General features: G+C 33.4%; 1 protein-coding gene across 1 annotated transcript in view; it reads right to left on the reverse strand.

Moving 5' to 3' along the window:
• The window catches only part of ADAMTS6 (ADAM metallopeptidase with thrombospondin type 1 motif 6), a 297,675-nt gene that overhangs the window by 97,587 nt on the left and 183,303 nt on the right, over positions 1–16,785 (reverse strand). Inside the window, exon 10 of the mRNA XM_035014519.1 lies at positions 16,251–16,392. Coding sequence (XP_034870410.1) covers positions 16,251–16,392 — 142 coding nt within the window. The remainder of the gene's footprint in view (positions 1–16,250; positions 16,393–16,785) is intronic.

Consider the following 16,785-nt stretch of genomic DNA (forward strand, 5'->3'; position numbering starts at 1 on the left):
GTAGAAAGGAAATAGGTTTATTACTCTCAAGAATATACAATTGTACCAACTTACCAATTACTAATAAAGTGTTACCAGGTGGTGACTTCCTAGACCTACTGTAATATTCAAACAAATACCATTTTAAAAAGAAAAAAAGAGAGAGAGACCATGGGCATGGGCAGGGAGTAATTTCTAAAATTCATAAAGAACAATCTAGCAATGTTATTTGCAGATCATCAGTGTAGCCCACCTGCATGAAAGGGAAATGTGGTTTTGAACAAATGCTATTTATGTGTCACTTTCATAACTGACATATTTCAGATGTTGTTTGGAGTTGTCTTCACTATCATTTCTTTGAAGAAAATACTCAAAATTTTCAATTTCCTTTTATATATGATCACCGACTAGCATCATTACTGATAGTACAGGTTTTTAGTTAAACTAGAACCATTTAGTATAAAATACATATTTGTAATAAAAATATATTAATCTGGAGTGCAAAGATAAATTTATGTATAACATTCACTTTTATTGCTATTATTTCCCAACTGCTCTTTTTACTCTCAAAACATCATTATAAAAACTTATGTCATGTAAACATAATTCAGAAATGAAGTGGTAACATATTTAATTCACTGGTTCAACTTTCCTACAAGTGGAAATGCCTCACAAGGTATAACATTGAGGGGATCTCTTTGGCTCCTCTTTAGGATGCTCCCTTCCACCAGGCACAAAAGGAGCCATATAATTTCTATTAGACTTTTTAAATATTTTTTATTTATTTGAGAGCGTGCACGCACACACGCGCGCACACCCTCCCCCCAACACACACACGAGTGGGGGAGGGGAGGGGGAGGGGCAGAGTGAGAGGGAGAAGCAACAGTCCCTCTGAGCAGGGAGCCCCATGTGGGACTCGATCCCAGAATCCCAAGATCACGACCTGAGCCAAAGGCAGATGCTTAACTGAATGAGCTACCCAGGCACCCCTCTATTAGACTTTTAAAATACTTTTGAATAATCTACTCTATATACTTTATTTATCTACTTTAAACTCTATTTGGAGAACTACTGAGCTAGAAGAGAGTTAAAACATTACAAAAGATAAACAAAATGTACTGTAGACCATAATATAAAGATAATTTTCCTGTTCTTACAACTCAATGTACTGCAAATTCTACTTTCTTCAAAGTTTCAGTTTCTGTTTTATGTGGTTATTTATACTATTTTAGTGTTCCTTTCTTATAGGAGATGGTTTCCTAATATAAGTTCCTAAATATATTATTTCAGTTTAATATTAGAAAAACAGTAGGACTAACATTTTAGGGTCTTAAAATATTATCCCATATATCAAAAATACCCATATTCAAAGAAAAATGTGTTCACTAAAACAGAGAAACATTGCTAAAAAAAGTATATTAAGAGATTACCAAAAAAAATTTTTATCCATAATCCTGGACTATACTCCTGATCTTTTATGATTTTTATTAGATCTAAATCTTACTTTAGACAGAGGTCAAAGAACCTTAAGTTTAGATAGAACTGTGAAATGAAAATTCTATCATTCAAAGGGACAATGTTCATAGCATCTATGAGGAAAACATACTATGAGGTCAACTTACAGAAACTCTTTTTTCCAAAAGTGCCTTGAAAAATCTCTACCCAAAATGGCAAGTGCTCAAGATATTTTTTCCAAAACTTTAATCTCAAGATTCACAGTACAGCCCTCGATAGAGCCTTCTTATCCTACAGAGAATAACACATTTTGAAAGGTAGTTTCCCACTGCTAACAGGACTTTATTACCTAGTGGGCTCCTGGGGATTGGGATTTTGCTATGGCATTAACGTCCCACGAATTACTGTTTAAAGCACGGGACTGTAAATCTATGTATAGGAAATACTCCCAAGATGTTAAACTAGTCTCAGAAAAGGCTCTGAAGAGTTTTCAAAGAGATCTTATCTAGAATGTCAACTTGGATAATAAAGATCATGACATCTCAATTAAGATTTCCCAAGATAAAAAAATACTCACTTGAAAGATAAAAACTAAGAAAATTTTATTTTATACTAAGATAGCAAGAGGGACAGTTCCTGAAAGAACTTGAGAACATTTTCTTCTTATTAAAAAAGATTTTATTTATTTAATTTAGAGAAAGAGAGCATGTGCATGAGTGGGCAAGGAGGCACAGAGGGGGAGGGAGAAGAAGGAGAGAATCTCAAGTGAACTCCATGCTGAGTGCAGAGCCCCACATGGGGCTCAATCCGATGACTCCGAGATCATGACCTGAGCCCAAACCAAGAGTCAGACGCTTAACTGACTGAGCCACCCAGGCACCCAGAGAACATTTTCAGACATTTAGAAATACCATTCTTTAAACTGCTGGATCCTAGAACATGGATGATATATTTGCATGGATATATGCATAGGTATATCAGTTGCCAAATAAGGACCCTAAGGTAGGTCCCAAGCTGGTTCACTAGTAAGTTAAATGCATTCTGAAACTTTTTGGCTCTTGGGGAATTTGTAGAACAACCATCATAGGAAATGGATTAATATCCCTAAATAAAATAAATATGATAGAATATAGTGAGAGAGATTGATGATTTTTTTGACTACCCACCATCTTAGCTCAGAACATAATTCTCTTTCACATACTCATATTTCTTTTTAGGAGAAGTTAAGATTTATTAAGATTACTCCTATGACTTCTATGAACTAATAAACCATTGCCTGTGTTGGGGTGATTCCCTTCTCTAACCCTACAATTTATTTTGGGAAGACTCTAGGAGAAATTTTGGTTTCTGTGCTTGCCCTTGAGGTTAAGGAAGGAGAGTGAAGTTATCAACAATCTTCACTAAGGGAAATTTCTGTTACATGACACTGAAAATTGGAAATGGACTTTCTAATTTCATGGGCTCAACTTCTAACCAAGTGGGAGGATTGTCTGGCAAAACAAAACATTATTTCCCATTCATTCAAGAATATTTCTTGAGCATCTACTATTCACCAGGCATTATGTTAGTGTAATGAAAAAAATAACACTATCAAAGAATTTACAGGAACCAGGGAGAAGGTAGGGTACAATCAGACACATAGCTCAAATGCCATAGATTGGCACTGCTCTATGGAATTTTTAATATTCTGTGACAAAATTAGAAGAGTGATATCACTGTGGTTAGATTTTTTTTTCATGAAACTAAATTTCTTATTTTAACAGACTCTTCTTATTTATTAGTTTTATTCTTTTTACTTTTTAGGTGTTACAATAGACTGTAAGGTCCCTGAGAGCAGGGTGTATGTGTTAATGGCAGTCTTGACAAAATGTTTCTACTTGGCAAAATTAAAAGTTAACATCCTTGTGGTTTGCTAAGTTTCAGGGAGAAATTTCCCTTGCCTACAAAAATCTAAAAGCTTGTGAACCACTCACTGCCCAAAACTTGATAATCAGTGTTCTGTTTTTTTAAACATATCAAGATGTTTATCAATTGTTTCTGTTCCAGCACTATCTTCTGAATTCAAATTCTTTCTTTGGACATGCATCCTTTCATAGTTAATTTAGCAAGAGACTCTTGTTCCTTTTTTTTTTTTTTTTTAAGATTTATTTATTTATTTTAGAGAGATGGAGGCAGGGGAAGGGGCAGAGGGAGAGGGAGACACAGAATCTCAAGCAGACTCCCTGTTGAGCACAGAGCCTGACATGTGGCTCGATCTTACCATCCTGAGATAATGGCCTGAGCTGAAATCAAGAGTTGGATGTTTAACTGAATGAGTCACCCAGGCGCCAAGGGACTCTTGTTCTTCATTGTTTAAAAATATATCTTTTACCCTCATGTTTAAAATGATATTTTAATTGAATATAGAATTCTAGGCTAACATTTATCTTATCTCAGCATTTGAAGGTATTAAGTTCATTGTCATCTGGACTCCATATATGGAGGCTGATGAAAAATCATTTGTCAATCTAATCACTGTTTCTTTGTGATAAAGTCTAGTTGCTTTCAAGAGTTTGTCTTGGCTATAGTGCAGTTTCACCACTGTATCTAGGTGTTCTTTTATTTATCTACTTGGGGCTCATGCTTTGAATTTATATCTCTCTTTGATTCTGAAAAATTATTAGTTATATAATTTATATAATATATATAGTTATAGAATTAGATTTGTAATATACGACTTCCCCATTCTTCCAGAACTTCTAATCAACTTATATTACATATTGTCACTCTAACCACCATGTCTCTTAAATTCTTTTCATATTTACCCTATATTTTTCAATTGGGGTGCTAATCTTTCTGCTTGTTCACGTCATGGTGGACTGTTTCGTCATGTTGTTTGTTATTTTCTCTTCAAGCTTACCTTCAGGGAATCCTGTTTTTTCATAGAGTATCCTGTGCTGCCTGAGTTGCAGAAGTGTAGCTTTGTGCATTTGTTTCTATCATACAACCCAAGGTTTCACTTGGTTTTTGTTCACTAGTTTTCATGAGTATCTATTTGGTCAGCACCATGTATGGAGACTGTACAAAGTCATACTCAGTTTTTATGTAAGCCACAAGCCTAGAGCTTCAATTTCTCATGTGAGCTATTTGTCCCCACCCAAAGCAAAGGGCAGACACTTACTTGTCATTTCCATTTAGATATTTCTTCATAGTAGAAACGACCCTTACCTCATACCCAAGGTGATGTCTCCTATCCTAACATGGAAAAACTTCAGCTCACCAGCTTGCCATTTGAACTAAAACTCTTCATTTCTGGCATATCCCTACCTTCCTTTTTTTGTTCTGATATACACAAGCTTTCTGCTGAAATGTAATAAATGCATTCTGTGAAAACCCCTGCATTCTGTAAAACCACTTATGAAGAAAACAGGATTTATGGGAAAAATAAGGTTAGAGCAGACCACTGAAAACCTAGGTAATTTCATAGCCAGAAAACTTTGCACTGTTAAATCTTTGCGTTTGATCCCAGCACCCCTAATCAGTTGATCCTTTGTAGCCTTACTCCGTGGCTTGTGATGCTTTCTCCTTAGAGATGTAGGTCTTTGAGGATATCTGCCTTCAACAGACACTATTTTCATAAAAATTAAGAATTGGATTCAAGGTATATCGTCTATCAGTCAATTTTTAAAAAATAACACAAAGGATGTATAATTATAGATTCTTCATTTACCCTCATGATTGTAATAGATTGTTTAAAGCTTTGGGAATGGAGCACTAAGTGATCTACTATGTCCAATAAAGACCATTCTTTGGACTTGCAGGGTTTTTTTCTATGAGACTTTATACAATACTATAGATTTTTTCTTTGTGAGAAAGCTCACCTGAACTTCACATCATTAAGGCACTAGGAAACAATCATATATGAACAAACAAGACTTGTAATACTGGCATCATTCCACAGTCTGTTACTATACCCATGTGTCTTTTCATCACAGAAAAACATGTTGTAGCTAAATAAATGATATTTAATTATGTTTTATTCATTTTATTGCTCTGGCATTTTCTGCTTTTATACCTGGAAAAGTGATTGTATTTACTGTTTGTCATGTTTTTGAAACTGAAACTCTTCTCCTAGACATTAAAAAGCAAGTTATATAAAGGATTGGAGACAAAATATGCATGCCAACTTAGAAGAGAAGTCAGTTGAATAAATGGATAAAAGCCGGGGGAGCAGATTTGAGTTCAATGTATAGAGAAGTCTTCCAAAAGTCCAAACCGAACAATGATGAAATAAAACTGAATCTCCTATACACTTCACAACTTCTTAGTAGCAATGTTGTAGGCAGGAAAAAAAAAGGGAACTAACACTAACACTTTTTCAGGGTATACAGTCAACTACTATGCAAGGCATATTCATATTTGTATCTCACTTAATCATCACTAAAATCTTCTCAGAAAGTGTGAGAAACATTATGTTCAGAAAGATTTAGCAAATTGCTTCAATCTTAACTAAACCTGGATTTGAATCAGCTCTACCTGATATTAATGCCCAAAATATCTCCACACAACTAAACTACTTTCCCATTTAAGTGCTCCACAACTGAATAAAGTCACTAGCCAATAAGAAAACGTTTACTTGTATTCTAATGTAATATAAAAATCTCACTCAATCTTCATAATACCTTTTTATCCTTTACCTGTATTTTAAAGGAAGATATCTCCAAATTAAGACTATTATGTACTAATTCATAACATATACACTCATTATATGAACTTAGACATCAACTTATATATTATTATTATTGGAACTTCTGAATGTAATAATACCTTGTATTTGGATTTTTAAAAGATACTGTTAACATACTCCTCAAAAGTATTCCATGGTCTTCCAAGAGACAAGACATTTAAAATATTCCTACTTATTTAAAATTTTAATATCAACTCCCAGACTTCTAGTCTATTTGGTTTTTCAAATGAATGACACTGTTTGCAAACATTAACAATAAAAAATAGCAAATATAAGTAATAATAAAAATACATATAAGGGCTGTAGTTTTAAAGTAATTATCTAAAGTAAAATAAAGTATCTGATATTGAGAAAACAAGCTTGTAAAAAACTGAACTAGGTCTTTGTTTATCAGAATAGAATAATTGATTATTTTACACTCAAAAAGTCTTTCAAAATAATAAAAGAAATTATAATTATCTTTTCTAATGTTTTTATAACTATATGTTTTCATAACTATAGCTCTTAAAAGATACTAAAAAATGGGAAGAAGAGCCCTTTGATTTAACTGGGAAAATTAAAATTAGCAGTTTACACAAGCAGGAAAGAGATATCCTAAAACTAGCAAACTATTTTATAATTATTATATCATTAAAGAAGGAAAACAGTATACAAAGAGAAAACAGGCTCTTTAATGTTAGGTGGTTTTTGTTTTTTTCATTTTTTTTAAACAAATGTAAGGATCATAGAAGAAACATACACACATTTTCTGCCCGTGGAAAACCCTAAACCCTATGCCATCTTGGGTCTTCGGTTCTGAATATGAAACATTTTCTTTGTCCTCATTAACCTATCAGTAACATCTCTCAACAGCTGTTTGCAATAAAGGATCCTGACAGCCAAGGGGGAGAGCAGAGCCTGAAGAGGTCAGAAAGGAGCATCAGTGATTAGAAAGGTTACTTATCACGGTATCACATAAAGGAAAACTGAAAACCAACATATGGTGACCCTGTGGCCTGGCTCCAGGTGTTTAGTAGCCATCTGAAGAAACAGAATAATGTACCCTTATTTCAGCTTTAAATAGGTTAATCCTATTATGTGGGTAATTTAAATACAAGAGATCTTAGAAAGACATGTATTTTTGTTATATATATATATATGCATACAAATATATATACATATATATACATGTGTACACATATATGTATAACAAAGAACAAATCTAGGAATGCAAGTTACATAATTAACAATTTGAAGAGGTTAAAAAAATGATTAAATGGTTTTGAAAAATACCTCTAAGAAGCAAATCCAAAGTAAAAACAAGTGATCTTTAAGAATACAAGTAATTTTGGACCTAAAATTTGGGGTTGAAATTTAAGAAAAATAAAAGCAAATCAACTTCTTGTTAAGTATATGCCTAATAAGTATATATGGTTGGACTCTGAAAGAATATTGAAGTGCTAAAATAATTCCATGAATATTATTTCCATATCAAACCACACTGTAGAATATTTACACCACCTTAAAATCTGCAAGGAAAGTGGTTCTACAATCTTCCTCAGTACAACATTCCAATATAAAATAACTTGAAATTCTTCCTACTACCTAATCTACAACCTTCCAGCTGTAAAAATTAAGACAACTGTTTTCTTTTATGCTCTTGGTAGGGAAGGAGAACAATTTGTTACCAGCAATCAAACTATAATAAATGTTCCAAAGCCTGAAGATGGTTTAAGGCCAACATTTAGCCTTCTTTTTTATAGGCTACTCAAACTCTATTTCTTTAAACTTCCCTTATATGTACTTCTAAATATTTCACTATCATCCTCTCCCAAGTTATCTGCATCTCTTAAAAAAAAAAATTGGGTAGGTAGCCAAAAATTCCCTAAAAAGACTAATAAGGTCTTTTTATTAGAATGATTCTCAAATAGAAAGCAATAATGACTTGAATCTTAACTAATTGGTGGTGATAAAATAATAAACAAAAAGGGAGTAAGCATGAAAACATTAAAAACTTGAGTCTGAGAGACAAAATATGTCAGGCTTTATTAAGTACTCTCCAGAGGGAGGATACACTGATTAGACAACTCAACTATCTTATCTCCAGCAGATTACTCTGCCTACAAATAGTTATAATTCAGGCAGATATAGCTTGATGGTATTATTATTATAGTTATTAACATGTTAATAAAAATAATTTATACCATCCTATATCTTAATTCTATGCTTACCAAACAACCTTTTGATAACAAATTGGCCTACTGGGTAGATTTCCTTAGGTGAGAAAATGTGCACATTTCAGTAGAGTTGACTAAATATCAACTGTACTTTGTTACTATAATTTAATAAATCCAGTTCTATATATAAACCTATATATTCGTTGTGATCTTCCATTTCTAATATTAGATCCTAAAAATCTGTCATCACATAAAGTATGGAACAAATATGGCATACTTAGCCACTTATAGATTATTCTCTCATTAATCCTTAACTGATGATCTGTAAGTAAAATACAGTGTGTGACACAAACACATTTCCCCTGGAAAAATTCAAAATTAATGAGAAGGCTTAAAATTCCCAAAGTTATGTCATATTTTCTTTTTGTATGTTCTGTTTCCACCACAATACCCATGATTCTGCAACGTTTATGTCACAAATTATGGAATTTCTATACATAAACACTTTCATTCATTTTATCTCAGAGTGATGGTGCAGTACCTTCCAGCATGAAAAGAATAAATTTACATTTACATAGAAAAGCAAGGGCGTTGCTACAAGGGAGTATCAACTGTGGCAGAGCTGCTTTAGGACTCTGTGTAGAATGTGTTTGGAGGAGAAGAGAAAAGGAGAGGGAGGAAGACAGATCACTTTGTATTAAGTCTTCAATTTTCCAATACGGTTTCCCCCGATTACAGAATTACATTGGTTTCCTAAGACACAATATGCTGTTGAAATTCTGTGATTTTCTGCACACCAATACCCCTCTTGGTCTCATTCATTAAAACACCTTCAATAGTTACCCATTGCTCTTAAGATAAAAACCCAGAATTGTTAACACAGCCTATTAGGTGCACACAGATTTGGCTCCTAACCTCTTTTTCTATCTCATTTATATAGTACTTGTTTTGAGAGCTATAGCAACGCTAGCCTTCTGTCAGCTCTTCCAATATATAAAAAAAGTCACAAAGGTCTTCTCCCACTATCTCTTCACCATATAATTCTTCTCACTCATTTATTCAACAAATATTTTTTGAGCTCATACTGCAAGGTAAGCATCATGCCACTCACTATGTAAACAGCCATGAACAAGGCAGGTGGGATTCCTACTCTCATGGAACTTATGCTCTGTTATAATTATCAGTTCATTCTTCCAACAAATATTTATTGAGCACCTACCATGAGCCAGGCTCTGTTCTATGTGTTACGGAAAGAACAGGGAATGAATTAGGCAAAATCTCTGCGCCACGAAAAAATCTATTCTAGTAGGAAAAGCAGACGAAAACAAGATGAATTAGCAAAATATATAGTATGTTTAAAAGTAATAAATGTTAAGGAGAAAAATTAAGGAAGGAAAATGACAGGGAGTGTGTGTGTGCATGCATATGTGCATGTGTGCACACACCATTTTACATAAAATTGTTAGGGAAAGCTTTACCTAGAATATCACATTTAAATAATTAACGAGTAAGCAAATAAGCAGAATGATTATGGCTTGCAATGACTGCTATGAAGGAAATAAAAAGCATAATATGAAAGAGAAAAACTGGGAGAAGTCTTTATCTATAGATGCACCAGACAGGCCTGTCTGAAAAGAATATTGAGCTGAGACTGAAGGATGTGAATGAGTCAAAATGGGGGCCTTGGAATATCTTCATATGCTCCTCAATTACAGATGACTTAGATTCCCCTACAGCACTACCAGCGTATCAACTATAGAGGACTGGTATAATGAATGACACAGATATTCACAGAAGAAAGGGAAATGTTTACTGAATGCCTGCCAGGTGCCAGGTAAAGAAAAAACACTTTGCATGCCTGTCATACCTTTTGCCGTCTGAAGTTCACAAGAATGAGTTGGCTGCTGTTCATTGGAAACAGTGTCTGAGTAAAATCTATCAGTCAATTCGAGGTCATAGGTAATAGTTAATGGTGAGCAGAATTTTATTTAAAATATTCTGTTTCATTGTAAAACCATGTATTAGATCATGTGTTTCCATCTGGGATTCAGAATACATGACCCATTGATAAAGCATTGTTCAGTTCTACATTAAAGTAAGTAATAACATTGTACAACATACTATTATGCATTTATGTGCTAATTTGTAAGTCTATGTGAACAGTGACAAGCTTCATATGTAATAAAAATTTCCCATAAATTAAACAAAGCTATGGTAGCTATAAAATTTTTCTTATATTATCCTGGGCCTTAAATCTACTTTTTCATGACCAATCACCTCTCTCTCTCTCAAACCACTTTATTAAGGTATAACTGACACGCAAAAAGCTCTACACAGTTAATGCATACAACTTGATGAATTTGGAGATATGTATACATCCATGAAATCATCACCATACTATGCCCTAAACATATTCATCACCGCTCCTTCCCATCCTATGTATTATTATTATTATTGTGTGTGTGTGTGTGTGATAAGAACACTTAACATAAGTTCTACCCTCTTTGCAAATTTTTAAGTACACAATTGAGTATTGTTTACTATAGGTACGATGCTGTACACCTAGATATCTAGGACTTACTCATCTTACATAAATGAACTTTGCATCCTTCAACAGCTACCTCCTCATTTTCAATTTTCCCCGGGTTCCCCCCGGTAACCACCATTTTACTCTCTGCTTCTATAAGTTTGACTATTTCAGATTCCGCATATAAGTGGTATCATGTAGTATTTGTACTTCCTTGTTTGCCTTATTTCACTTAGCAGATTCATCCATGTTGTCACAAATGTCAGAATCTCCATCTTTGTAGGCCTGGATAGTATTCCATTGTAAGTTCTTACATTTTCTTACATTTGTTTGTCAGTGGACAGCTTGCTTCCATGTCTGAGCTATTCTGAATAACGTCGCAATACATTTGAGAATATACACATCTCTTCGAGATGCTGATTTTAATTCTTTTGGGTATACACCCAGAAGTGGGACTACTGGATCATATGGTATTTCTATTTTTTTATTTTTTGAGAAATCTCCATACTGTTTTCCATAGTGGCTGCGCGACTTTACATTTCCACCATGAGTGCACAAGTGTTCCCTTTTCTCCACATTCTTGTCAACATTTGTTTTCTTTTGTGTTTGTTTTTATTTATTTATATTATAACCATCCTAAGAGGTGTGAGGTAATAGCTCATCGTGGTCACAATTTGCATTTTCCTGATGATTAGTGATGTTGAGCACCTTTTAACATTCCTATTGGCCATTTGTATGTCTTCTTTTAAGAAATGCCTATTCAGTTCTTTGCCCATTTTTTAATCGGGTTTTTGGGGGTTTTTTGTTTTTTGTTTTGTTTTGTTTTGTTTGTTTGCTATTAAGTTGTACAACTTCCTTATATATCTTGGACATAAATCCTTTATCAGATACCTGATTTGCAAATATTTTCTTCCATTCCATAAGTTGCCTTTTCATTTTGTCGACTGTCTCCTTTGTTGTACAGAAGCTTTTTAGTTTGATGTAGGTCCCAATTGTCTATTTTTGCTTTTGTTGCCTATACTTTTGGTGTCACATCTAAGAAATCATTGCCAAAATCAAGAAGGTTTTTCCCTATGTTTTTTTTTCCAGGAGTTTTATAGTTTTGGGTCTTATAATCCATTTTGAATTAATTTTTGTGTATGGTATAAGATAAGGATCCAGCTTCATTCTTCTGCCTGTGGCTGTCCAATTTTCCAATACCATTTACTGAAGAGACTATCCTTTCCCCATTGTGTATTGTTGGCACCCTGGTCAAAGATACACTGATAATCTATGCATGGCTTTATTTCTAGTCTCTCTTCTGTTCCATTGGTCTATATGCTTGTTTTTATGCCAGTACCATACTATTTTGATTACGGCAGCTGTGTAGTCAGCTTTTGAAATCAGAAAGTATGATGCTGCCAGCTTTGGTCTTCTTGCTCAAAATTACTTTGGCTATTCAGGGTCTTTAATAGTTCCATGTAAATTTTAGGGTTGTTTATTTTTTCCTTCCATTTCTGTTAAAAAGTGTCATGGTAGCAATCATCAATTGATAGTTATCAGTAAATTATGTAGCGGATATTGTTGACCTACAGTGAAACAGTAAGTATATATGAAAACAATGTTTAGGATATGATTTATAGCGATAGGATAAAGAAATGTAGAGTTATGTTTGAGACTGAGTCCTGAATTAATCTGTGCTTTTTAGAGAGCAGGCAAAAGATCACCCATATCCCCTACAATACATAGGTTCATTAGTGAGTTTCTTCCTAAGTTTAAACTTATTATTATTACTGTAAAATGTTTTTGTTAATCCACTTTTAATGATTCTTTTCTGCTAAAGAAAGAGGAGACAAATGGAAGTGGAAGAGGAGTGAGACAATAGATTCTACAGAACTTTATAGAGAGCAGTTTTCCTCTAAATAGGAAAAAAAATTTTTTTGGACATTTTTATTTGCAATGCAGTTTCATCCAGAACACATCAAAGGCACCCTTAGAACTTGATGATAGAGCTAGCAGATTTTTTAGATGATCTAGTAGGATCTTGTTTTGTATGTTGCTCATCTGTGCTTGTACTTTGCCTTGAAGAGGTCCTAACTATTTACATAGGGAAAAATAGATATATAACTCAAATCCAACACTGAGGGTCTCACACACTTGAGAATTTAAAACTCTGAAAATAAGTTTAGGGAAGCTCTCCAGACCATCTCTCTCCCAAAAAAGACTGGGATAAGCCAGAGAAATTTTTTGTTGTTGTTGTTTTTTAAGAAGATATTTAGATGGTGATTAACATAACATAATAAAAAAAATTCTGATAAAAAAAGAAGATATTTAGAAACAGACATCATTTGATTAACATTGATAAAATATCTCCTGAAATAAAATATATCTGTTTATTTTATTAAGATATTTACTACACTTAATAGAAAATGGAACTAAATTAGACCTTTTTAAATTTTTATTTTTACCTTGGGGTAGGTAAATCACATTCTGTATTTTAGTTTCACCATCTATAAAATATTAATAGGTAATTACAATTTTTATCGAAGTTAGTCTGAAGTATCTCAGAAAAAGGCACAACATAAATACCACAAACCATACATCATTTATAAATTACTATATTATACAACTATCTTACTCTGTATACTGTTTTGTTCTTTGTATTTATAACCATTACCATCTCCTCACTACTTCTATTGGAATTTAGGAATACCTGGAAAACATAAATGGATGATATACAAAGATAACAGTAGAAAATGCTTCCTGAAATAACAGAAGACTGCCTGAGAGACAAGAAAATTAAAAATTTTCATGTAAATTCCCCAATATACCTGACATGTGTATTGATGAGCCTACTCACAAAGAATTCCAGCAAGATTTTTTATAACTGCAGATATAATCACTGGAAACCCCAACAATGACCACACAATAACCAAAGTGGAAGAGATGGCAAGTTGATCACTCCTGCAGTAATGTATCATCTTGTAGTTGCTTAAAATCTTCCCTGGCATCATTACAGATGTGCTCGTTGAAAGAGGGATCACTTCCTGATGTTCCAACACCAGAAGTATCCCCTCACTAAAAGGCTACCGTGCTCTTCTAAGCCTCCAGTGCTTGTGTTCAGTGTTCATCTCAAGATGCTACACTTTGACAGCTAGCTATAATCATGGCTGGTCTGCTTTCCCTTCAGCTACTATCTGAAGTATGACCTGTTTACCTGAACGGACTTCACTTTCAAAGCCACTACTGTTTTCTAAAGTAGTATTTAGAATCATTTAAAACCTTAGCAATTCACCAGATAAAACATGATGTGTCTTTGGGTGCTATCAATTGTGTAAAACCAATTTTTCAGGCACAAGCTTAAGAGGTGGGAGTGACTGTAAAGAATCTATTATGGGGGGAAAAAAAGAATCTATTTTGACTCAAGAAACTTTGATAGTAATGTATAGCACTTTATAAAAAGGTAGCATAAGCATTTTCATATAGTACCTGAGTCTAAGAAAACCATTTTGCTGCAAATCAAAGTGAAAAGATTAATGATAAAATATGAGAAATTGTATAGGATTGTAAGATGCTAATGTCTCTCCCCAAGTTTTCCAAATTTTATTTTATATCTATTACAAAAGCTTTTATAAACACAACACATAAAGAAATAGAATCTAAAAGCTAGACATAAGAGGGCACCTGGGTGCCTCAGTCAGCTAAGCATCTGACTACGGCTCAGGTCATGATCTCAAGGTCCTGGGATCGAGCCCCCCCTTAGGTTCCCTGCTCAGCGGGGAGTCTGCTTCTTCCTCTGTCCCTCCCCCTGCTTGTGTTCTCTCTGTCTCTCTCTCTCTCAAATAAGTAAAAAAAACTTTCTTAAAAAAGCTAAATATAAGGAACATAAACTGAAAATACACAATTTTGCAATTACTATGTATCTTACTTTACTTCAGATCAACTAGTCTGAAATAAATGAGATATACAGGTAGAGAGATAGGATAATCAGGTGAAAATTTTTATTAATTATTGAAGAAAGAAAAGATGCATCCGTAGATCCTGCAAAACTGATAATATAAATTATCTAATATGAAAATACATAGATGCAATTAAAACTCAATTTCCAATTAAAAAAACTAAAATGTAGATTAACCATTTCACTTCCTAATAAAGAAATGAGATCATAGATAAGAATAACAGAAAATCTGCAATCTCATTTGATCTTGAATTTCAACCTACTAAGCTACAAGTATATAAAAAGACCATGATTGAAATTTGATCAACATTTTCTGTAGGAAAAAGCAACCCAAGAAAAAAAGAAACTAAAATCATGTAGAAATAATAACAGAAGACTCTGTTTGAGAGACAAGAAAGACCAAAGTTTTACTCAAGGCTTTAGATACTTAGATAGTTGCACACAATCTTTAAATCTGTTGCACAAAATGTGCTAAAGACAACCATGCATAATAATATGTCACCCAAGGGATACTTTAAAAAATCACTTTCCTTTGTACTGTACCAAGGGGAATAACTGGTACAGTATCATGTATATACTGTGTAGTATTATCTATCTTAAGACTGAATTCCTTTTTTTTTCTTATTAGTTTTAAAAAGGGATTTTAAACACTATTTGCATAAAAACAGAAACCAAGCCTTAAATTTATGTTTTAAACCTGAATTTTTCTTACAACTTGTCATTTAAAAATCCTATTTTCATTCAGCATGTTTACACTGTGTACCCACTATGAACATGTCTCTATACTAAACACTGATATCTTTCTCAATGAAACTTTAAATTATTTATATATATAATATTATTTATTTGATTTTAATTTATACTTTCTAGTACTGAGTCATTTCAAGTTGCTTCATCCACGGCCCACTTTTTTAGGCAGACATGAAGAGTCAATTATGAAACCTACATTTTTTTCCACAGGAATTTTCCTTGTTTTTCTATTTGGGTTAATGTCATCTTGTCCCCACTCAGTTGTTGTGTTAGAATGTGGGCAGTGAATGAAGCAACTTGAAATGACTCAGTACTAAAAAGTATAAATTAAAATAAAGGCTCCGAGCCAATGTGAAAATGCCCTTAAACCCAATTATTAGAGTACCAGAAAAGGCTGGGACAGGGTAGTTTTAAGAGCATAACATTTCAAAAGATAAACTAAAGTTGGCATTATAAACTCAGGACTTAAAAAAGAAATAAATTAGAAATTATTAAAATTCTACTTGTATTCCTCACAAGACATTTGAAATTTGAGATTACTCAAGTATTTAGAAATAGATATTAGACAAATGGTATCAGAAAAAAAGCAGTGTGCCAAAGGCCATATTTAAATTAATGATGTTATCAAAGGTAAACTGCACTCAATAAAAATCTAACTTAATATTTGTGTCATGAAAGAACACATATAAATGACTAAACATAAGGATTAAGACTTCTTACCCCATATTTACATTGGCGGGATGTTGCTCCATATTGGAAACGGCATTGCTCGTCAGCATCATACACCTGACCTGGGGCCACAGCTGGATAAAGAAAGTCACGCTTGGGAGGCTCATTATCAAGGCAAGTACCACGGCCTGAACTGTTCAACATAAAGGATCAAAGGAAATTAGGTACACTATGGACTATTTCCATCACAATTATGAAACCATGTGTTGAACTCTTTGTTTTAATAACTTAATGCATGAAAAGCAATATACTCTACCAATAAATAGTCATATAGCAAAACAGAATAACTTTACTGAAATGTGAATAAGAGCTCCAATTGTTTTTTCCAGCACCAAGACACAATAAAAGCATCTCAGACAACAATCTGAAAATGTCATGTTGGCCTTAAAACACTGTTTTAAACTAATTTCTGAAGGAATCAAAACAGAATTTCATATTACTCTAAGCTTCTTGTTTGTTTTCCATGAAAATATAACCACATCTGGTAGTAGAATTAAAAACATAAAATGTGGAAAATTAAAAAAAA

Source organism: Mirounga leonina, unplaced genomic scaffold, assembly GCF_011800145.1.
Source record: "Mirounga leonina isolate KUSES-001 unplaced genomic scaffold, KU_Mleo_1.0 Mir_168, whole genome shotgun sequence".
Lineage (NCBI taxonomy): Eukaryota > Metazoa > Chordata > Mammalia > Carnivora > Phocidae > Mirounga > Mirounga leonina.